Source organism: Dunckerocampus dactyliophorus, chromosome 10 (assembly GCF_027744805.1).
Source record: "Dunckerocampus dactyliophorus isolate RoL2022-P2 chromosome 10, RoL_Ddac_1.1, whole genome shotgun sequence".
In the NCBI taxonomy this organism is placed as follows: Eukaryota; Metazoa; Chordata; class Actinopteri; order Syngnathiformes; family Syngnathidae; genus Dunckerocampus; species Dunckerocampus dactyliophorus.
Window position 1 is genome coordinate 778,389 of NC_072828.1, and position 24,112 is coordinate 802,500.

The 24,112-nt window shown below is 39.4% G+C and overlaps 2 protein-coding genes across 7 annotated transcripts in view; one reads left to right on the forward strand and one right to left on the reverse strand.

Annotated features, from left to right (window-relative positions):
- Window positions 1–14,519, reverse strand: part of pole4 (polymerase (DNA-directed), epsilon 4, accessory subunit) — a 26,236-nt gene extending 11,717 nt beyond the window's left edge. For 5 of the 6 annotated variants that reach the window (XR_008572621.1, XM_054788982.1, XM_054788983.1 and 2 more), the window contains exons 1-3: window positions 14,167–14,519; window positions 13,487–13,571; window positions 13,222–13,263 (exon numbers count right to left, since the gene is read on the reverse strand). Coding sequence is in view for 5 of the 6 variants with exons in the window: in XM_054788982.1 (XP_054644957.1) it covers window positions 13,222–13,263; window positions 13,487–13,571; window positions 14,167–14,421 (382 nt within the window). In the remaining variant the exon portion in view is untranslated. The remainder of the gene's footprint in view (window positions 1–13,221; window positions 13,264–13,486; window positions 13,572–14,166) is intronic. The other variant, XM_054788984.1, reaches the window with a different exon arrangement.
- A 188-nt stretch (window positions 14,520–14,707) lies between these two features.
- LOC129189357 (serine/threonine-protein kinase NIM1) lies at window positions 14,708–23,968 on the forward strand. The gene is made up of 5 exons (XM_054790975.1): window positions 14,708–14,722; window positions 15,687–15,772; window positions 18,695–19,009; window positions 19,093–19,361; window positions 20,857–23,968. The coding sequence occupies exons 2-5, from the start codon at window positions 15,751–15,753 to the stop codon at window positions 21,607–21,609; spliced, it is 1,359 nt and encodes a 452-aa protein (XP_054646950.1). The 5' UTR covers window positions 14,708–14,722; window positions 15,687–15,750; the 3' UTR covers window positions 21,610–23,968.
- Window positions 23,969–24,112: the final 144 nt, after the last annotated feature.

Sequence of the window (24,112 nt, forward strand, 5' to 3'; positions counted from 1 at the left end):
GACAATGAAATAAATCATAGAAAACGCTGACACTTACGTTTTTGCTGCCGTGATTCCCCAAGTATGACCCCTTATTGTGCACCACATGCATTTTGCTGCATCCAAAACATGTACTTTGACCAAACTCCCACTAAACGTTGCATCTCATTAAAGGTAAACAGCGTATTCCACACACAGTGTTGCTAATAGCCAATCGAGGAAGCGCGTATGCAAATGAGCTGATCATCGGAGGATGTCAACATTGAGCTAGCAGGAGAGATGGACACTTTTATCGAAGTGGGGGTTCCTACTGTGCTGCCTTATGAAGCCATGCTTCATGTTTCATCAGCACTCTGTTGAACTGGAGATGGTTTTGGTGGACATGCAGGAAGCGTACATTTGAAAATGTTGTTCTGCTCTCCGGGCAGACTGAGGAACTATTCAGAGAACCAGGCAACAATGTGGTGTTCTCATTTCATCCATGGAAGCAGCGAAGGGGTGAGGACGGAGTCCAAGTATGTCCGTGCATGTGTGTCCACGTATGTGTGTGTACGCGAGCACGCGTTGGGGACCGGGTTCAGGAATGTGACCCAAGAATCTCAGCTGCAAAAACATACCTTCCACATGAACACAGGCCTGCTTGTGAGCCAGGGACATTTTCTGCATAGCTCTGCAGCCATTAAAATATCTCCTGTCAAGGTGTGCAGACGCTCAAAAATGCCAGCAATCGCAAATAAAAGTTGGAGCGAAACGCTAATGTGTTCCTCTTGGAGGGAGGGGGGCCTCCTGGAGATGTTGGAGGGCTCAAATCACTCGCTCTTCTCTCGCTGGACCTGGAAGGGATTTCTGAGGGCAAATAGTTGCTCTGATGAAACAAACAAAGAGCTGCAAGAATCAGAGAGCAACTTATTGGAAATCCAAACAGAAGAAGTTGGATCGGCTGAGGAGCACCTTTGGAAATGATCCAGAGGAGCTAACATCTGTGCATGAGTACACACTCCTCATCAAAATGTGAAGAAAAATGGACATTCTGTACTGTTGGATCTTAAAGGAAAAGTGCATCATCCACAATCCTTAAGAAGTATTTTTCTGGCGTAGTGACGCAGCGCCTCACGGCCTCACGCCACTACCGAGAGGTAACGGGCCTGCTCCGAAACAATGCCATAGGACACCAACGTGTACTGATGAGGAAACAAGAACAACGAGGAATAGACAACCAAATGATGTGTAAAGTAGGTTTCCTTTCTGTGTTGGGATATCATGTGCTATGTGCTCCATGTATCACTACCGATATCACTGTGACTTACTCCATCTGGTGGGGTTGGTCTGGGGCGTCTTTTCCACTTGATTTTGGGTAGGTGGGTAAAAGTAACAATTCTTCCTTGGTTGTGATGCAGTCTCTTGGAGCAGTGTCCTCCTTGCCATACACACCAAGCCTTTCCATCCTTGCTAACACTGTGTGCCACCAATCAGTGCAGCGCAAACACTCCATTTCTGTCAGCATGGCTTGGAAGCACCACATTTACACCACCAATGCTGGTCCTGACTCTCTGCCCCCCCTCTGCTACCGAGTTTCACTTTGTCTTCTTGCAGGCTCTGCTTCTAAAACCTGTAGCTCGTCCTCCGTATGTTCAGGCTGAAAACGATAAGGTTCTGGATCCTCATTTGTCCAAAAGCAGTGGTCAGTCTGCCATGATTAGTAGTAGCAAACAGACACGTGCTTTCTATGCTGCTGTAGCTCTATGATGCAAGTAGCGTTAGCCGCTATCGATGTTGCTATGCCAAATCAGTGCACCCAGGAAAGCGGTTCCACTCATGTTTAAAATGATGGAAATACTGTAAGTATTACATGGTATCATGAATGTACCTGTTACTGCATGCTTGCAGCATGGAGAGAAACCAGAAAACCTCGTTGGAGCTTTTTTTAGCGGGCTTTGTAGTGGAAATAAGTGCATCGTTAGCTCCCTCATGCTAACTGTTTTTCTCTCTTTAGAACGCACAAACAAAAGAGAAAAACGTGTGTTCAAATTTCACATAAGGATTGTGGATGATGGGCAAAATTCCAAAAAAGGGCACTTTTCCTTCAGGGAGGTTCTGAGTAGAGCTTCAAAATGCCAAAAGAAGACATGAGAGTGTGACAAAAAAGAGGCATTCCAGTGAAAAGGCTGCTGATCAGCTGATCAGTGGAGGGTCGCCATCATGATCCAAAGGAGCTTTGGGTTGAGCAGGGGTGTCAAATGGCAGCCGGCTATGTGGAGACGTCGCAGGGGGCGTAAGAAAGGCACAGCTACTTTTAGTTTTGTATAAATAAATACAAAATATTACGTTTTGACCTTGTGTCATTCTAAAACGGGACATTTGAAAAGAAATGCTCATGTTAGCATCCTAACATCCTCCGCTGGTAATACTGGTAGCACTGCCACCCCCTCCCCCAGTTTCATCAGTCTTATTGGTTGCCAGTTCATGCATACCCAGTTTGCCATTTGTATTTTTGCATTTTTTTTGTATTTTTTGGTAGTCATTAATCGGCATCACCGATGGTAAGTGTACAGGCAAAAGAGTCTAAAGAGTAGTGATGTTACGAGATGTGCCGAGGCTTCCAAGCTTGTGTCGAGTAATGGAGGGGGCGTTTCCACGAAGCGCGTATCGAGGCTTGGTTCATTTAGGGGAGGAGCTGAAATGATGACGTCTGAAGCCTTGCTGCCCGACTGTACCACGTGACTGCTTCGGGCCGTGGTTCAGATTTTGGCACGAGGTTTGACAGCAATATAAACCCCTCAGGCTCCATTCAAGATGGGGCTTTTTGATGAGGAGTTGTAGTCTTTTCAGTGTTTGGATAGAGGTTATAGAGTTTAAATAGCATAGTTTGGATAATGTTATAGAGTTTGGATACTAGAGTTTGGATAGAGGTTATAGAGTTTAGATACTAGAGTTTGGATACTAGAGTTTGGATAGAGGGTATAGAGTTTGGATACTAGAGTTCGGATAGAGGTTATAGAGTTTAGATACTAGAGTTTGGATAGAGGTTATAGAGTTTAGATACTAGAGTTTGGATAGAGGTTATAGAGTTTAGATACTAGAGTTCGGATAGAGGTTATAGAGTTTGGATACTAGAGTTTGGATAGAGGTTATAGAGTTTAAATACTAGAGTTTGGATAGAGGTTATAGAGTTTGGATACTAGAGTTCGGATAGAGGTTATAGAGTTTGGATACTAGAGTTTGGATAGAGGTTATAGAGTTTAAATACTAGAGTTTGGATAGAGGTTATAGAGTTTGGATACTAGAGTTTGGATAGAGGTTATAGAGTTTGGATACTAGAGTTTGGATAGAGGTTATAGAGTTTAAATACTAGAGTTTAGATAGAGGTTATAGAGTTTAGATACTAGAGTTTGGATAGAGGTTATAGAGTTTGGATAATAAAGTTTGGATAGCATAGTTTGGATAGAGTTATAGAGTTTGGATACTAGAGTTTGGATAGCATAGTTTGGATAGAGTTATAGAGTTTGGATACTAGAGTTTGGATAGCATAGTTTGGATAGAGATTATAGAGTTTGGATAGCATAGTTTGGATAGAGGATAAAGAGTTTGGATACTAGAGTTTGGATAGCATAGTTTGGATAGAGTTATAGAGTTTGGATACTAGAGTTTGGATAGCATAGTTTGGATAGAGTTATACCCTTTCTCGAACCAGTTGGCTCACGTGGTCTGATGCCTCATGAGGCTTCATCTCCATCACTACTAAAGAGGTATGCAGGTGTAACAATACAGCAGTTGCATTGTGAAACCAGAATGTTGGACCTTTGAGGGACGTGGAAAGATGAACTTTGCATACACGTTCTTTTCTTTCATTGTTACTGTCAGTACTTCTGGGGTCGTGTGTTGAAACGATTAGCTGCTAACTGAGGTCAACTCTGGGTTTTAGTCATCTTGAGAACCGCCTTCTTCTTCTTCTTCTTCTCACATATTTTGGTAGAATTCCAACAAAATGTTCAAGATTCAAGATTCAAGAGAGTTTTATTGTCATGTGCATGGTAAAACAGCAGTTATACCATGCAATGAAAATCTTATCCTGTTCATTCTCCCAAGAAAAGAAGGAAAACACAAGAAAGAATAAGAACATAAGAAACATAAACACATATACATATATACCAATAAATTAAGCAACAACAACAGAAGAGACATTAATACAAGTAAATAACACAAATAAATAAATAAATAAATAAATAAAGTGCTATGAGTGTGTGTTGCGTGTGGCGTGTCTGAGTGCTTCATTGAGAAGCCTGATGGCCTGTGGGTAAAAGCTGTTTGCCAGCCTTGTGGTCCTGGACTTCAAACTCCTGTAGCGTCTGCCTGACGGTAGGAGTGTGAATAATGAGTGTTGTGGATGTGTGCTGTCCTTGATGAGGTTGTGTGTTCTTCGTAGGACTCTAGTTTTATAAATGTCTTGCAGTGAGGGGAGGGCTGCCCCAACAATGTTCTGTGAGGTCTTGATCACCCGCTGGAGTGCCTTCCTATCACGTGTTGTACAGTTACCATACCAAACAGTGATGGAGGCGGTAAGGACACTTTCCATAGTGCATCTGTAGAAGCAACTCAGGATTGTGGTGGACATGCCAAATTTCCTCAGTCTTCTCAGGAAGTACAGTCTCCTTTGGGACTTCTTCAGAATTTGTTGGGTGTTGTGAGACCAGGTGAGGTCCTCGCTGATGTGTGTGCCAAGGAACTTGAAGGTTTTCACCCTCTCCACCTCAGTCTCATCAATAAACAGGGGTCTATACGGCTCCTTTTCCCTTGTTCTTGGGTCGATGATCATCTCTTTAGTCTTATCTGTATTGAGAAGGAGATTGTTATCACGACACCAAGCTATGAGGTCCGCCACCTCTCTTCTGTAAGATGTTTCAACACCACCAGTGATCAGTCCGATGACTGTAGTGTCATCCACAAATTTAATGATGCTGGTGTTGTTCTGGGAGGCCACGCAATCGTAGGTGAAGAGCGTGTAGAGGAGTGGACTCAGCACACACCCCTGTGGGGTCCCAGTGCTCACAATTCTTGAGCTGGATGTGCGATTGTGGACTTTGACTGACTGGGGCCTGCCTGTGAGAAAGTTAAACACCCAGTTACAGAGGGAGGGAGACAGGCCAAGTGTGAGGAGCTTATTTGTGAGTTTGTGGGGGCTGACTGTATTAAAAGCAGAGCTATAGTCTATAAATAGCATTCTGACGTATGTGTCCTGGCCCTGTAGGTGAGAAAGGGCTGTGTGGATGGCAGTGTTGACTGCATCATCCTTGGGTTCCACCGTTATCGGGGAACAGATGATGTTGATTTAACAGAAAAAAAAGTACGTAACTCCGAGAAGTTGAACACTTTCTATCGTTATGATGATGATGAAAGACATTTCTTTCAAACACAGACATGTCGACATGTGTCACAGCAAAAGTTAAATGTCCTGGATAGTGTCCCACTGGACCTGCTGCTTCTGGAAGTTCAGCGCTGGTTTGATAGACTTTCTACATTTGCTTCAGCTGATCCTAAACATGAGTGTTTACTTTCCACACAAAAGAAGCCTTTTATGTTCAGTTGAAAATGGACTCAATGAATAATAAATGTATGAGAATAAAGTGTTAAATGTTTGAGAATAATGTGTTAAATGTATGAGAATAAAGTGTTAATATGAGGAGAATAAAGTGTTAAATGTATGAGAATAAAGTGTTAAATGTATGAGAATAAAGTGTTAAATGTTTAAGAATAAAGTGCTAAATGTATGAGAATAAAGTGTTAAATGTATGAGAATAAAGTGTTACATGTATGAGAATAAAGTGTTACATATATGAGATAAAAAATGTTAATATGAGAATAATGTTTTAAATGTATGAGACTAAAGTGTTAAATGTATGAGAATAAAGTGTTAAATGGATGAGAATAAAGTGTTAAATGGATGAGAACAATGTGATAAATGTATGAGAATAATGTGTTAAATGTATGAGAATAAAGTGTTACATATATGAGAATTAAGTGTTAATATGAGAATAATGTTATAAATGTATGAGAATGAAGTTTTACATGTATGAGAATAAAGTGTTAAATATATGAGAATAAAGTGTTAAATGTGTGAGAATAAAGTGTTCAATGTATGAGAATAAAGTGTTAATATGAGGAGAATAAAGTGTTAAATGTATGAGAATAAAGTGTTAAATGTTTAAGAATAAAGTGCTAAATGTATGAGAATAAAGTGTTACATGTATGAGAATAAAGTGTTACATATATGAGATAAAAAATGTTAATATGAGAATAATGTTTTAAATGTATGAGACTAAAGTGTTAAATGTATGAGAATAAAGTGTTAAATGGATGAGAATAAAGTGTTAAATGTATGAGAACAATGTGATAAATGTAAGAGAATAATGTGTTAAATGTATGAGAATAAAGTGTTACATATATGAGAATTAAGTGTTAATATGAGAATAATGTTATAAATGTATGAGAATGAAGTTTTACATGTATGAGAATAAAGTGTTAAATATATGAGAATAAAGTGTTAAATGTGTGAGAATAAAGTGTTCAATGTATGAGAATAAAGTGTTAAATGTATGAGAATAAAGTGTTCTATGTATGAGAAAAAGTGTTACATGTATGAGGGGAATAATGTGTTAAAAGTATGAGAATAAAGTGTTACATGTATGAGAATAAAGTGTTCTATGTATGAGAAAAAGTGTTACATGTATGAGGAGAATAAAGTGTTCAATGTATGAGAATAAAGTGTTACATATATGAAAATAAAGTGTTACATACAGTATATGGGAATAAAGTGTTAATATGAGAATAATGTTTTAAATGTATGAGAACAAAGTGTTAAATGTATGAGAATAAAGTGTTCAATGTATGAGAATAAAGTGTTAAATGGATGAGAACAAAATGTTACATGTATGAGGAGAATAAAGTGTTAAATGTATGAGAATAAAGTGTTCAATGTATGAGAAAAAGTGTTAAATGTATGAGAATAAAGTGTTAATATGAGGAGAATAAAGTGTTCAATGTATGAGAAAAAGTGTTAAATGTATGAGAATAAAGTGTTAATATGAGGAGAATAAAGTGTTAAATGTATGAGAATAAAGTGTTAATATGAGGAGAATAAAGTGTTAAATGTATGAGAATAAAGTGTTAAAGTATGAGTATAAAGTGTTACATGTATGAGGAGAATAAAGTGTTCAATGTATGAGAATGAAGTGTTACATATATGAGAATAAAGTGTTACATACAGTATATGGGAATAAAGTGTTAATATGAGAATAATGTTTTAAATGTATGAGAACAAAGTGTTAAATGTATGAGAATAAAGTGTTCAATGTATGAGAATGAAGTGTTACATATATGAGAATAAAGTGTTAATATGAGAATAATGTTTTAAATGTATGAGAATAAAGTGTTAATATGAGGAGAATAAAGTGTTAAATGTATGAGAATAAAGTGTTACATGTATGAGAATAAAGTGTTAAATGTATGAGAATAATGTGTTAAAAGTATGAGAATAAAGAGTTAAATGTATGAGAATCAAGTTTTACATGTTTGAGAATAAAGTGTTAAATGTATGAGAATAACGTGTTACAAGTATGAGAATAAAGTGTCAAATGTATGAGAATAAAGTGTTAAATGTTTGAGAATAAAGTGTCAAATGTATGAGAATAAAGTGTTAAATGTTTGAGAATAAAGTGTTAAATGAATGAGAATAGTGTTCAATGTATGAGAAAAAGTGTTACATGTATGAGGAGAATAAAGTGTTAAATGTATGAGAATAAAGTGTTAATATGAGGAGAATAAAGTGTTAAATGTATGAGAATAATGTGTTAAACGTATGAGAATGAAGTGTTACATGTATGAGGAGAATAAAGTGTTCAATGTATGAGAATGAAGTGTTACATATATGAGAATAAAGTGTTAATATGAGAATAATGTTTTACATGTATGAGAACAAAGTGTTAAATGTATGAGAATAAAGTGTTCAATGTATGAGAAAAAGTGTTACATGTATGAGGAGAATAAAGTGTTAAATGTATGAGAATAAAGTGTTAATATGAGGAGAATAAAGTGTTAAATGTATGAGAATAATGTGTTAAACGTATGAGAATGAAGTGTTACATGTATGAGGAGAATAAAGTGTTCAATGTATGAGAATGAAGTGTTACATATATGAGAATAAAGTGTTAATATGAGAATAATGTTTTACATGTATGAGAACAAAGTGTTAAATGTATGAGAATAAAGTGTTCAATGTATGAGAAAAAGTGTTACATGTATGAGGAGAATAAAGTGTTAAATGTACGAGAATAAAGTATTCATATGAGGAGAATAAATTATTAAATGTATGAGAAAAAGTGTTCATATGAGAATAAAGTGTTATATGTATGAGAATAAAGTGTCAAATGTATGAGAATAAAGTGTTAATATGAGGAGAATAAAGTGTTAAATGTATGAGAAAGTGTTAAATGTTTGAGAATAAAGTGTTAATATGAGGAGAATAACGTGTTAAAAGTATGAGAATAAAGTGTTACATGTATGAGAATAAAGTGTTAAATGTATGAGAATAATGCGTTAAATGTATGAGAATAAAGTGTTCATATGAGGAGAATAAAGTATTAAATGTATGAGAAAAAGTGTTCATATGAGAATAAAGTGTCAAATGTATGAGAATAAAGTGTTAAATGTTTAAGAATTAAGTGCTAAATGTATGAGAATAAAGTGTTACATGTATGAGAATAAAGTGTTACATATATGAGATAAAAAATGTTAATATGAGAATAATGTTTTAAATGTATGAGACTAAAGTGTTAAATGGATGAGAATAAAGTGTTAAATGGATGAGAATAAAGTGTTAAATGTATGAGAACAATGTGATAAATGTAAGAGAATAATGTGTTAAATGTATGAGAATAAAGTGTTACATATATGAGAATTAAGTGTTAATATGAGAATAATGTTATAAATGTATGAGAATGAAGTTTTACATGTATGAGAATAAAGTGTTAAATATATGAGAATAAAGTGTTAAATGTGTGAGAATAAAGTGTTCAATGTATGAGAATAAAGTGTTAAATGTATGAGAATAAAGTGTTCTATGTATGAGAAAAAGTGTTACATGTATGAGGGGAATAATGTGTTAAAAGTATGAGAATAAAGTGTTACATGTATGAGAATAAAGTGTTCTATGTATGAGAAAAAGTGTTACATGTATGAGGAGAATAAAGTGTTCAATGTATGAGAATAAAGTGTTACATATATGAAAATAAAGTGTTACATACAGTATATGGGAATAAAGTGTTAATATGAGAATAATGTTTTAAATGTATGAGAACAAAGTGTTAAATGTATGAGAATAAAGTGTTCAATGTATGAGAATAAAGTGTTAAATGGATGAGAACAAAATGTTACATGTATGAGGAGAATAAAGTGTTAAATGTATGAGAATAAAGTGTTCAATGTATGAGAAAAAGTGTTAAATGTATGAGAATAAAGTGTTAATATGAGGAGAATAAAGTGTTCAATGTATGAGAAAAAGTGTTAAATGTATGAGAATAAAGTGTTAATATGAGGAGAATAAAGTGTTAAATGTATGAGAATAAAGTGTTAATATGAGGAGAATAAAGTGTTAAATGTATGAGAATAAAGTGTTAAAGTATGAGTATAAAGTGTTACATGTATGAGGAGAATAAAGTGTTCAATGTATGAGAATGAAGTGTTACATATATGAGAATAAAGTGTTACATACAGTATATGGGAATAAAGTGTTAATATGAGAATAATGTTTTAAATGTATGAGAACAAAGTGTTAAATGTATGAGAATAAAGTGTTCAATGTATGAGAATGAAGTGTTACATATATGAGAATAAAGTGTTAATATGAGAATAATGTTTTAAATGTATGAGAATAAAGTGTTAATATGAGGAGAATAAAGTGTTAAATGTATGAGAATAAAGTGTTACATGTATGAGAATAAAGTGTTAAATGTATGAGAATAATGTGTTAAAAGTATGAGAATAAAGAGTTAAATGTATGAGAATCAAGTTTTACATGTTTGAGAATAAAGTGTTAAATGTATGAGAATAAAGTGTTACAAGTATGAGAATAAAGTGTCAAATGTATGAGAATAAAGTGTTAAATGTTTGAGAATAAAGTGTTAAATGAATGAGAATAGTGTTCAATGTATGAGAAAAAGTGTTACATGTATGAGGAGAATAAAGTGTTAAATGTATGAGAATAAAGTGTTAATATGAGGAGAATAAAGTGTTAAATGTATGAGAATAATGTGTTAAACGTATGAGAATGAAGTGTTACATGTATGAGGAGAATAAAGTGTTCAATGTATGAGAATGAAGTGTTACATATATGAGAATAAAGTGTTAATATGAGAATAATGTTTTACATGTATGAGAACAAAGTGTTAAATGTATGAGAATAAAGTGTTCAATGTATGAGAAAAAGTGTTACATGTATGAGGAGAATAAAGTGTTAAATGTATGAGAATAAAGTGTTAATATGAGGAGAATAAAGTGTTAAATGTATGAGAATAATGTGTTAAACGTATGAGAATGAAGTGTTACATGTATGAGGAGAATAAAGTGTTCAATGTATGAGAATGAAGTGTTACATATATGAGAATAAAGTGTTAATATGAGAATAATGTTTTACATGTATGAGAACAAAGTGTTAAATGTATGAGAATAAAGTGTTCAATGTATGAGAAAAAGTGTTACATGTATGAGGAGAATAAAGTGTTAAATGTACGAGAATAAAGTATTCATATGAGGAGAATAAATTATTAAATGTATGAGAAAAAGTGTTCATATGAGAATAAAGTGTTATATGTATGAGAATAAAGTGTCAAATGTATGAGAATAAAGTGTTAATATGAGGAGAATAAAGTGTTAAATGTATGAGAAAGTGTTAAATGTTTGAGAATAAAGTGTTAATATGAGGAGAATAACGTGTTAAAAGTATGAGAATAAAGTGTTACATGTATGAGAATAAAGTGTTAAATGTATGAGAATAATGCGTTAAATGTATGAGAATAAAGTGTTCATATGAGGAGAATAAAGTATTAAATGTATGAGGAAAAAGTGTTCATATGAGAATAAAGTGTCAAATGTATGAGAATAAAGTGTTAAATGTATGAGAATAAAGTGTTAATATGAGGAGAATAAAGTGTTAAATGTATGAGAAAGTGTTAAATGTTTGAGAATAAAGTGTTAATATGAGGAGAATAACGTGTTAAATGTATGAGAATAATGCGTTAAATGTATGAGAATAAAGTGTTACATGTATGAGAATAAATTGTTAAATGTATGAGAATAAATTGTTAAATGTATGAGAATAAACTGTTAAATGTATGAGAACAAAGTGTTACATGTATGAGAACAAAGTGTTCCATGTATGAGAATAAAGTGTTAATATGAGGAGAATAAAGTGTCAAATGTATGAGAAAGTGTTAAATGTATGAGAATAAAGTGTTAATATGAGGAGAATAAAGTGTTAAATGTATGAGAAAGTGTTAAATGTTTGAGAATAAAGTGTTAATATGAGGAGAATAACGTGTTAAATGTATGAGAATAATGCGTTAAATGTATGAGAATAAAGTGTTAAATGTATGAGAATAAAGTGTTAAATGTATGAGAACAAAGTGTTCCATGTATGAGAATAAAGTGTTGATATGAGGAGTGATGGTGTCGTACGTATGAGAGGGAAAATAGAGCATAGCTCGTCAGGAAGGAAGGAAACGTTCTCCTCACTTCAGGCAAGCTTTGATTTCCAAGGTGGCAGCAAAACACAGCTGTTGAGTACAAACACATTAGCATAGCTTAGCATCATCTAACTTCCGCCTTGCTTACCCCGCTCGCTCCACATGCCCAGGGCCAAAGGTCATATTACAACCTTTTTTCGTAAATTTATGACTTGTTTTTTGTTGTACATTTCCAACTTTACTGTTATAAATGTATGATAAATAAATGTATATAACAGGCACTGCTATGGGGGGGGGGGGGGGGGGGGGGGGGGAACTTATGTGACCTTTGGCAAAGGTAATATTTCAACCTTTTTTCTTAAATTTACAAAAAAAACAACGGAGATAAGAACCCAGATCTCCTGACTGTGCGGCCATTTCGCTGACCACTAAGCCGCACGAAGGCTAAACCCAGAGAATCAACATAAATACACTCAGACATTTATTTGGAAAACTCACAGTGCAACGACTCACCAGGGAGGTGCAGTTGGCTGTGTGGAGTGTGAGAACGTGTGATGTGTTTCAGGAACGCGGCTCTGCAGAGGTACTGGAGCAGTGACACGAGTCACCATGTGCTGCAAATACATTCACCACTTCAACAATGGCTTGTCGTACTGATGCCTGGAAGGAGAATGCAGTCAGATGCAACTGCTCCTCCTGCCAGTTGTTAATCATAGCTGCCACCTCGTATAGTAGCAATAAACCAAACGACTCCAAATGAGCCTCAATGGCAGTAAAGTTGCAGCAACACAGCATTGTATCGTAGCATACCGTCATGGCGCACGGGCCAAAGCTCACATGCTGTAGAGTAGTGTGATTGCGCCCTCTACTGATTTGGAGTCATTTGCTTGTAGACTGTTGCATGTTCTTGTAAATAAGATCAAACAAATCATCTCATGCACAATCAGCACCTTGGACAGTGAGCGCTTTGGCGAAGAACATGGTGAACAATGCAAACTTGTCCTCTCAGCCCTTTTTCTTAGCGTCAGTGTGTCAGCACGTTCAAATAAACATCACGTTTACCAAGGTTTCCAAAGACCACAAAAACCAAGTTGCCTGAAACTTCCATGTATTTGACAGACAGCAAGATTTCACAAATATTTACAATCAATGTACACCTGATGTGTGATGACTTTTAAATGCAAATGAAAGCTGCCCATCCAAGCTCGTATTGGAAGCAGACGGAACCATCCAAACACGTATAGGAACCATCCAAACACATATAGGAACCATCCAAACACGTATAGGAACCATCCAAACACATATAGGAACCATCCAAACTTGCTGTTGAAAATGTTTTTGAGAAAAAAGTTGTTCAAATGATGTTTGATCGTGTCCGTATCGCAACAAAATCAGTTGCAGTTGTGTTGTTCTCATCTGCTGACGCGCCGCTCAATCTAATGTACCTGTAAAGGCATTACAGATCCTCTGTAGATTACATCTTCTCATCTTTTTGTCGCTTGACACTCACCTTCCAGAAACGCAAACTCATCTACGGCCTCAATGGCATTGTCTGTAGAGACACGGGAGAAAAGAAGTGATTTTTAAATGTCCTTTGCAATAACTGTAATTCAGTATAACATGCACACACTGCACACTCCACTAGGCAACAACTCTGCCTTTAGAAAGACTAACATGCTACGTCCTGGTTGGTTGACTTTACCAAATTCTTTTGCGTTAGGTGTATGTACAATACTTTCCTGAATAGATTATTTCAACTATTTCTGTGCACTCACCCAAGTCTTTTCTTTGCAGCGTTTTCCTCTTGCCTTGCTGTGCATACACCAAAGCATCCTTGGCGATCATCTCAACAAACAACTCCTATGGGACAAACAGCAGATGAATCTGATGCAGCTGCCGTAAGTTAGCTTAGTTTACACAAATACACACATGCTCAAAACTCTGTTATGCTGTGAAGATAATTGTCGCCAGCCGCAGAGTATGTTTGATGTGTCTAACTGTAACAACTTAGTGTATTAAGCACTCGCTAAATATGCAGCATCAGTAGAATTTGAGTTTTTATTACTTTATGTACCTGCGGGGAAATCCTAAAAGTACTATTGGTTTTAAAAGGACCTGGCTTTCATTTGCAATTTCCCCTCCCGGCCTTCCTTACCAACTAGTTTTACCGCCATACAACCATGAAAATCCTTTTCAGTGTGAATTTGTTGAGCAAGAGCTATTCAAACTTTAGAAACGGTATTTATGATGCATATACTGTACCCCTCACTGGATTTCTTTGGTCCGTTCATTTTGTTTTACTGTTTTTTTTTACTGATTATTTGTTATTATTGTTGGCTATTTATGTTCAACTTTTTTTAACTACGAAGGCACTTATGTGTGGCAAATCACGTCACAGCTAAATATCGCTAGATTGAATCGCCTCATGGACGCCGTAAGGGACAGTGTTGTTTACCGTGGCTTTAGCGATGATAAAGACAGATTCCTGACTGGCGAGGGACACATCGGGATCGGTCTTCATCAAAGCCTTGATTCGGGCCAGCGGTAATTTGGACAGCCGGCTGTGACCTCCTATGGCCTGGGGGCCCGTCGGCTGCTGCTGGCCGCCCTCCTCCGTCGTCTCGGCGCCCCCTCGACTTTCTTCCTGACTTCCGCAGCGGTCAGGCTCCAGCTCCGTGTGGGCGACGGGTGACGCCACTGTCGCTGCCATGTTGTCCTTTCTTCCGCTGTGGCTAAAAGTCTATCTGTTGCCGAAACATACCAGGGATGACAAACAACAGGAGAACACGAGCATGTGTTTCCGGATTCCCTGAGTGTACCGGGCGCTGATTGGCCAGAAAGCTTCACATATATCCCGCCCTTTCCTCGCCCGCCAACTACATAGTCGTCTGTGATTGGATTCACTGGAAACGAGCGCGTTACCATTGGCCGGAAGTGCACGCTCCTCAAAAATGTTTTGCTGCTTTAAGGCGGTTAAAAGCTAGTCATACTTTCATCAAACAAGCTGAATGGTAACGTAGTAGTTTTTCCTATTGATGCTAAACATACACGTCTTTACACATTTTTTTATTGTTTCACTTTTATTGAGATGGGAGGGTGAAGCCTCATACAGCTTTGAGGCTTTCCTTCAAATTGTGCCGGAACAGATTCGGAGTTTTAGTGCCTCAGCGAGAAGCAACATTAGCGACATCTGGTGGAAGAGTTGTTCCCTCTGTGCCTCCGGCCTTGGCCGGACGTGACAAAAACATCCGTACATTTTAGCGATCTAATTTATCTTATTTATGTATTGTGTAAAATTGACGGGAACAACAACAAATTAAAAGAACGACATGAATAGAGAGCAATCATACACCATTAGCAGCCTGGACTTGTTTTTCAGAGAGGTTGTGTACCACAAATATGCACATTAGCACTCGTTAAGGTCATCAGATATTACCTTTATGCATTCCCACAAAGTACCAGCATTTGGGAGCAAATATGAGGGGAAAGAAAAAGGGCACAAACACAGTATAGTAGTCTATCTGTGCAGTGGGAGTAGTTAGATAGTGCATTCAAGGACCATCAAATAACGTGGGACAAAACGCCGCTTGCATTAAACATGTGGATTTCTAAATGTATATTATTTATTGAATAAAATAATGACCCATATTTCCTAAACTTATATCCTTATACACAAAATTATGGACAATATGTGATGAATTGTTTTAGTCAATTGGCAGCCCTACAATAAATAAAATTACAAACGTGCAAACCTGTCAGGCACGATGAATGCATCTGTTCACATGTCAACAGTTCCATCACATTTGCAACACATTTTCATTATTGGCAAAAAAACAAAAACAATCCCATTTTGTTGATGACCATCAGCTATGCAGTTTGTACAAGACATGATTGGTTTACTGTGTGAAACCTGTGTATGCAGCATTTCCATGCTTTGAGCCAGTGAGCATGCCCACTAATGCTCTGCCTTAATAGGATTGTCTCAGGAAGATCTTCTCACAGGTTCAGTCACAGTCACAGTTGCAGCGTGAGAGGCAGCATGAAGGACTCGCAACATGCAGGTAAATGTATTTCTCATGCTGGTATTTTCTAGTATGACTGGATGTCTCTGCTATTTAGAGGAACGTCGTTTCCATTGGCCTTTTAGGGGTGGGACAAAATAAAAGGCAAAAAAGCTCATTGTTGACGTAGATGATCGAGAAACTCCGATGGAGTATCAAGAGTCCTGTTAAATTTCATCAAAAGGATTTCCACTGCCTTGAATTCTTGTGGTGAAATACCTGATGCATCCACAGGGTGGCGCTCTTCAAATTAAATTCCAGCAATAGAAGCTAAGGGAAAACCCCCACACTTGTATACTTGTATGTGGTAAAAAAAAAAACAGTTTATTTTGTAAATGTATTGTTCATCATCTATTGTTCGCATGCACACTGGTGTATATATATATATATATATATATATATATATATATATATATATATATATATATATATATATATATATATATGTGTGTGTGTGTGTGTGTGTTTCTCTGCCTCATATTTGAAAAGGGATCTATCAGTAACACGGACTACTTCAACTGAATAAAACAACATTTCCGGCAGCTATAAACAGGAATGCAGGCAACTGTCAATATTTGCTTTCACTTTGGATTTCCCCACATTGACTTTGTGGAAGAGGTTTCTGGGAAACACTTTGGGGGAAAAACAAAAGCCCTACAATATTGCATTAAGTAAAGTGCATGTGCCACAATGGCAATCACAGCACGTGAAGAAAGGAATCCTAATGTAGGCGTCTTTATTGTCTTTATCGGTGTTGTGGTAGTCCTCTGTCATGACATCAGTAGTCTTCCCAAAGTAGACGTGACACACTAAAACTGTACCTAAAAAAAGCTTAATCCTTTGCCTTTTGAGGGCTTAACCCGAATGGACTTGGCCATGACGTGTTGGAAAAAAAGTGAGTGAAAAACACGAAGAGCAAGACAGAGAATACATTTTATTTATACAGAGCTTTTCAAAAACGGTACGCTGTCCATGGCTGAAGCAAACCAACACGTGCACAGAACGGCAAAACTAGGAGTAGAAAGCGGGAGCCAAAAAGCAGAGTTCACAACAAACACTTGACAGCAAGGTTACGAGATTGCAATGTGGTGGAGTTACTAAACGTACCCTTTCAAAGAGTTATCAGTGTTCTCAAGTTAGTCTTGAAAGTGCTAAGGTCAGCAGTGTCAGGGATGTGTAGCGGAAGTGAGTTCCAACGGGAGGGGGCGGCAACAGAGAATGCTCTGTCCCCCCAGGTTCGGCACTTGGTCCTAGGGAGCGGAGGGTACGGGAAGGGGTGTAGGGGTGGAGCAAGTCTTGAAGGTAAGAGGGGGCCTGGTTGTGGAGTGTTTATGGGTGGGTAGGAGGGCTTTGAATCGGATACAGTAAGGATAGGGAGCCACTGGAAGTTCTGAGGGTGGGGGCGATGTCGTAGCTAGCCGCTGTGGCGTGGTGAGGTGTCACTATGCCAGTAACGTAGTTCTTGGGTAGTTCTTAAATGCAGCCAACTTGGCTTGGCAACTCATGGACCTGTCATGATAACAAATTTTGCTGGTCGATAACTTCACTACAAATTATCGTCGATATTCGATATTATCTGCAACATTTTTTGAGAGCATTTTTTCATTCATTGTCATGAGAGGTGTAATTCACATTTGAACCACTAGATGGTATTCAGGTGTAGTGTGCGGTGTACCTGTGTGAGACATTAGCTTGACGGGGAAGCTTGACGTATGTTTTTGCAGTGTAGCCAGCAACATTGTCAGTGAGCGCGCGCTGTTTTGTTTGCGCCTCATTAAGCGTCGACTGTCGGGACGCTGCCTGAGGCACCTCCGTCGGTCGTTTTTTCCCCCTTTGAGAAAACTATCCGTGTCGACCATCTGTGTTCATGTGCTCACCTTGTTCCTTCTGTTTAAAACCGAAATGTTCCCAAACTAGAAACCATCGCTTCTGTGCCTTCATTCATGTTAGCGTACGCTGCCTCATGAAGCTAACTGCTAGCACTCTGTAGCCACTCCCTAGTAGCCCCACAAAGAGGCTGAATGAGATGAGGGTTCACTCTCTCCGTTCATTCCACGATAGCAGCAATGCGCACAGACAGATGCAGAGTGAAGCCTCTTGTCATCCAGCCTGTGAGGCACAGAGAGACCAGCAGATGGAACACACACGCATTTCCACAAAGTAGGATTCAGTATTAAAAAATGGCATATTTTAGAAGTTAGAGCATAGAAAACCTGCTTATGACTTTCTAAATGCTTTTTTAAAACATGATTAGAGCCCTGTAGACATGAAATAACACCCCTAAAGTCACCTTTCCACTCCTATTATTCTTTGTCTACATCACATTGCTGTACGGGCTACGGGATCACTGCAGGGACACAAGACGGCCACAGCTTTAAACATAGCATGCCAGCAGAGCGGACCAAGTAAGAAGCCAAAACGTACCACTTCCACACAGAGTAGGAGGAGAGCATCATGTTGGGCATGTCCTAAGATCATCTTATCTAACATAGTGTCTCATCAGTGTCACATGACTGACACCGAGTGATCACATCACGACATATGAGTTGTCTTTCAGTATTTTGGGACTAATAATAGCCGACCATGAAACAGCCGTCATTTATTAATGAATGAATTTTTGAAAAACTGAGAGTGGGGGAGCGATGTTGGAACGGCCACGTACTGTCGTTGCGCCAACATCATATGAAAACAGAGAAATCCCCCCCTCCCAAAAATGCAGAAAATGGAGGACAACCATGTCAACAAAGAACATCCTCCTCATTTCTCTGAAGAAAGTCACCAGTAAATGCACAAGCAACAGGTCGTTTTGGTAATGTCGACAGCCGCTTACGTTGACGTGAGATTATCCAGTCCCAGGGGCCTGCAAAAGTAAGCATGATCGTTTCAAACATTTGCTCCCTTCGTGTCTTCTCTTTCCAAAAGCCATGAAAACAAAGCTGTGGCCCAAGCAGAAAGTCCCTAAAAAGGCCAAAGATGACTCCCCAAAGCTGGAAAGGCTCCCCAAGCCGCCACCTTCTGCTTTTGCTGGCGCTGTGAGAAGAGTTGTCCCGCAGCTGAGCGATGCCGAGAGGACGCGGCAGGCGCCCTTCGAGAGGATGGTCTACGACCTGGCACACAACGAGAGGATGGTCAACGACCTCATCCTCGAACGGAGGGTTGGGTTCTACGAGCTGCGCGGAGAGGTCGGGCAGGGTAACTTCTCCTCAGTCAGACTGGGCATCCATGCTTTGACCAAAGGTATCTCGTATTCGTTATTGTGCTCAGTCCAGTCATGCATCTCAGATGCTTCACCTTCGAGACTCTTCCTGTCGTTTCCACAGAAAGAGTAGCAGTGAAGATCATGGACAAGCAGCGTCTGGATAAGGGTGGCCAACCTTTCACCTTCTCAGAAATCCGCTGCATGGAAAAGCTGTGCCACCCCAACGTGGTGCGTCTGTACGAGGTGATGGAGACCAGCAGGAAGCTGTACCTGGTGATGGAGTACGGCAGCGGCGGCGACCTGTTCTCTCGTGTCACCACCAGGGGGAAGCTGAGCGACTTGGAGTCCAAGCTGGTCTTTACACAAGTGGTCTCTGCTGTGAAACACATGGTGAGCATCAGCGTAAGCCGGGGAACCTCCAACACCTCCTTACTTGTTGGAGCTTTTAGTACATTCCAAAATAGCAAACACATCATTACCACCTTTTCTAGTTTAGTCAGGTACGTGTCACTAGCACTGTGCATGAAGATAATACTGCTATGTTAGGGTTGACATTCGCGTTTGTCGTTTTATCATCTTAATCTTCCTCCCCACCATGGAGCTAAATGTTCAATAATAGAGCCCGACTGCCATGGGAGCTTTGGGTCCCGTAACAATACTGGGGGCTGGAAAAAAACTGACATCCAAAATATATCAGCCGATATCCAATATGTTGCCTGATAACCGATAATAAACATAGCCAAAATATGATTCAACACAAAGAAGCAGAAGACGACGAAATAAAAATAAACAACTGTTATGCTAATACATGATGTGTTTATAAAATGCTTATTGACAAAAGCGCCTTACCGATATCATTTACGATACTCGCTATTGAAAAGTTGCATCTGCAGCCGCTGAGTGTTTGCAAACAGATGAAAAACAAATGCTGCAGCAAACATTAAAAAGTCAACAGGAAAGCTGACTGCAACGAAAATAAGAAACATGCATCACGTTACTAGACTTAATATAACTACACTACATCAAATGATAACTAAACACATGACTTTTCAAAATGATTTGAATGAAGACATGAACTTGTGAACGTATGGAAGTATGAAGTGCAGAGTGTATGTCTGCATATATCTTTAGTTCACTTTAAAAAGCTGTATAATAGTCTTAGATGAGGTCATGGTGGCCATGAGGATTAGCAGTTCCATCTACAGTGGTACCTCGGTTAACATCCACCCTGGTAAGCACGTTTTTAGGGTTAACATCCAAAGTGTTTGCTGCAATTTTGCCTTGGCTTACATTCTCCTGGTTGTTTGGCATCTTGGATCACACTCACAAGCCGAAATCTCGTGATACTTGCATGTGATCACACAATGAATTGTGGGCCGCGGGTGGTTCTAGAACGTTGGTATTTATTTTGATGTATTGTTTACATTTTTGCACATTTTTGCTGCAGCAGATTAATAGTTCAATAGTTCAGGTAGTTCATTTTGTCTTATTTTGTTCATTGATGGTTTTGTGAGGGGTTTTCCCAACAAAAATAGGTAAAAGTGAGGTAAAACGTACAGTTGTCCATTCATTTGTCATTATTTTTGCATCATTTTCGCAATGTAAGACTATAATTATTGCCTATAAAATGTGTTTTGGGTGTCAGGAACGGATTAATTGGATTTACATGATTTCCTATGGGAACATTTGCTTTGGTTAGAGTCCGTTTTGGTTTGTGGCGGACCTTCTAGAAGGGATTCATGACGTTAACCAAGGCACCGCTGTACCTTTGTTTATTTCACAGAGATGCAACTTGCGCTACGTTCAAACGCTGTAATACGCTCTCTAAAACTTGTGTGAAAAAAACTAACTGGCCCTAACTGGTACGTTTTTGTTGTCGTTGCAGCATGACAACAACATCATCCACCGGGACCTCAAGGCTGAGAACATCTTCTACACCACCAGCTACTGCATCAAGGTGGGCGACTTTGGCTTCAGCACCGAGAGGAGACCCAACGAGCCGCTCACCAATTTCTGTGGCTCCCCTCCGTACGCAGCACCTGAACTCTTTCGGGAAAAAGGCTACATGGGATGCTACTCGGACATCTGGGCTTTAGGCATTCTTCTCTACTTTATGGTGACCACCACCCTGCCTTTTTTCGGGGACAATTTGAGGAGGCTGAAGCGTTGCATCCTTCAGGGGGCCTACAGCATCCCTGCCTATGTTCCTGACCAGTGCCAGATGGTCATCAAGGGCATGTTGCGTCCGGTACCAGTGGACCGCTCCTCTCTCCGCCAAATATCAGACAGTGATTGGCTCAGGGGTATGGAGGGCCCTCGTCCTTACGTATCCCTGCCTCTGTCCCCGGCCCACTTTGCTCAGGCTGCTGCGGTTCTAAGCGAGGAAGAGGAAGAGGTGAAAACCCTCATGTCTGATCTGGGAATTGTGGCGGTTCATTTGCAGAACAACGCCTGTTCAGACTCCAAGAGCCCACTGACCGGCACTTACCGCATCCTTCTGCACCGAGCGCAGAAGCGAAGGTCAGTGGAGGGTTTCGGCTATGCGGTGCTTCGCCCAGACGACTACAAGAGTCCGGCCAACTGGTGTGTAGCGTCTGTGGACAAACACAACCCCTCTGCTGTCTGTCTTATCCTCTGACGCAACGGAATACACTCAGCAAGTTGTGCAATACTTAAGTGGAGTTGGGGGTGTCAGAGGGTTCTCTATCTAAAGGATCTTTCTCCGAAGTAATGAGCTGTGACTCGCTGTGTGGCAGCAATACTCAGGATTCATCAGTCACCACAATGAACGCACAGTATAAACCTGCACAGATAAGCCAAGGCCACAGGTAATCCCAGAAGGGGTGGAGGGGTTTGGGGGGGCATGCTGGGTCCAACGGTGATGAAAGCTGAGACTGGAACAACATGTCAGCCTTCAACATATGCATGTCTTTACGAAGCCACCCTAACCTTTTGAATGAAACCTTGGTTATCCAAGTTGTCATACGGTATTGATCATAACCGACTGCTGAATCTCATGGTTATTAATAAAGATGTGTACGATCAATATTCCCAGCATCGTTTGCTTATTCAGCCACCTTGGATCACGCACCCACTAGCAGATGTCACCATACTTGGTTGACACCACACTCGGTATCCTGGAACGCACTTTCCAACAATCCAATGTGCTAACAAGTTAGATTTAATAACCTGTTAGTCAGCTTTGTGTTACTAGTAGGGATGTCAAAAATAGCACCTTCAGTCATTTCTTTCTTAACATTTTTAGCATGATTGACACATGCGTAACGGATGTACGTGCGCACGTGGACGTTGGTGAAACCTCACTCCCTCCGCCTTGACAGCTGTGCCGAACGCTGGGTTGACGGTCCATTGTTTTGGCCCATGGGTCCACACCCTCGACTCCCATTTCCCAGTTGCTGCATTCGAGGCTGGCTGGAACAGGCGGGTCACGCATGCGCACCATGTCAAGCCACACCTCTGTTACGAAGATGGAAGCATTGTGCAGCATAGCCACACACAGTCTGGTGCTCTTCAATAACGTTATTCTGACCTGAACACATCAACACCTTATAGGCATCTCCTGCTCGTCAACACATCCGGAGTCCTCCTCGGAACCACACTTCCTCATTGTCATGAGACGACCACGACGTGCATTCATAGACACATCTTTATTATGTGTGGTCCAAATAAACAGAAAGCCAAAGAAAAACACAAAGTAGATATTCTTAGCACTCACTAGCGTAACTCTTAATGCGGAAGTACAATTTGCTGAGGGCCCTCGTGTGTGTGGTACCAGCTGGGTTCTTCAACAGGACAACGCTGCAGGTCACAATGCTGGCTTGACCAAGGACTTCTTCAGGGAGAACAACATCACTCTTTTGGAGCATCCTGCATGTTAAATCCCATAGAGAACATTTGGGGATGGATGGCAAGGGAAGCTTTTAAAAATGGCCATCACTTCCAGACAGTTGATGTCCTTGGTGAAGCCATCTTCACCACTTGGAGCAATGTTCCCACTAGCCTCCTGGAAACACTGGCATCAAGCATGCCCAAAGCCATCTATGAAGTGATGAACAAGAACGGTACTGAGTCCTACTGACAACACTTTTTCTTCTGCTTCGGAGAGTTTTTGGTTCTTTTTTGAGCGATGGTCCTAAACTTTTGATCATCTGATAAACAGCCTATTTCAGTTGAATTTTTTCAAATGTGTTTTGTCTCACCCCCCCTTCTTGCTTTTGCATATTGTAGCTCTACTTAAAACCTCATTAAGATCCAAATGTGAAAAATTATAATTATAGCCATTTTTCAACTGCTCTGTAGATATTGATCAGGAGTGTGTGTCCCCTAGCAGTCAAGGCACCTTGGAATCCAACCCAGGTCTTCCTGATCTCCAGACTGTTACTGTGTTGGCCAACATGCTAACCATGGGGCCCCAAATATCGATTAATCGTGATGATTAATTTGAAAAGTATGATTAGTTTGATAAAGGTTTGCAATCATGTAACATCCTAGGTTATTAGCCTCAACATTTGAACTTTTTTCTCCTCACGCGACACCATTTTGCACCGTTCGTTTCCCCGTTTTTGCTGCTGGTGGCTTTTTGGTGGTTGTTTTTTTAGCATTTAGTTTGCATCGTCTATTTTTAGAATGTGCCGTGGCCCAATGCCAAAGGAGCTGCACTTTTATGCAGCCAAAGGCGGTGGTGCGATGCAAGAAGAGCATTTGCACGGGCAAGCACATGTTTGTGTAAAAGTAGGGAAAGTAGAAGGGGACATTTCCTTCACATTGAAATCCTAGCATGTCCACTTTATGCCACGCTAACCTAGCAGTCACCTGCCAGAGTCTGACCAGCACTGATGATGACGACGATGCTGATAAGCTCTTTTCCTGTTCCCGCCAAGTGAACCCTGCTCCGACAGGAATGTGCACGCCGTGTGTGTGCACGCCGCCCTGGTTTGTTGTTTATGTAAGAATCTTGCTCAATCCTCCCCCCAAGTCCAAAGTCCTCCTTATTGTTTTCTTGATTAAAAGCCATCTGGACATGCAGTAAATGAGTGTACCTTTGACTGCTGCTGTTCCCACGTGGGCCATTTTGCATTAGCATGCAAGTATTGAACAGAGAAAGAAAAGTTTAGCTGAAT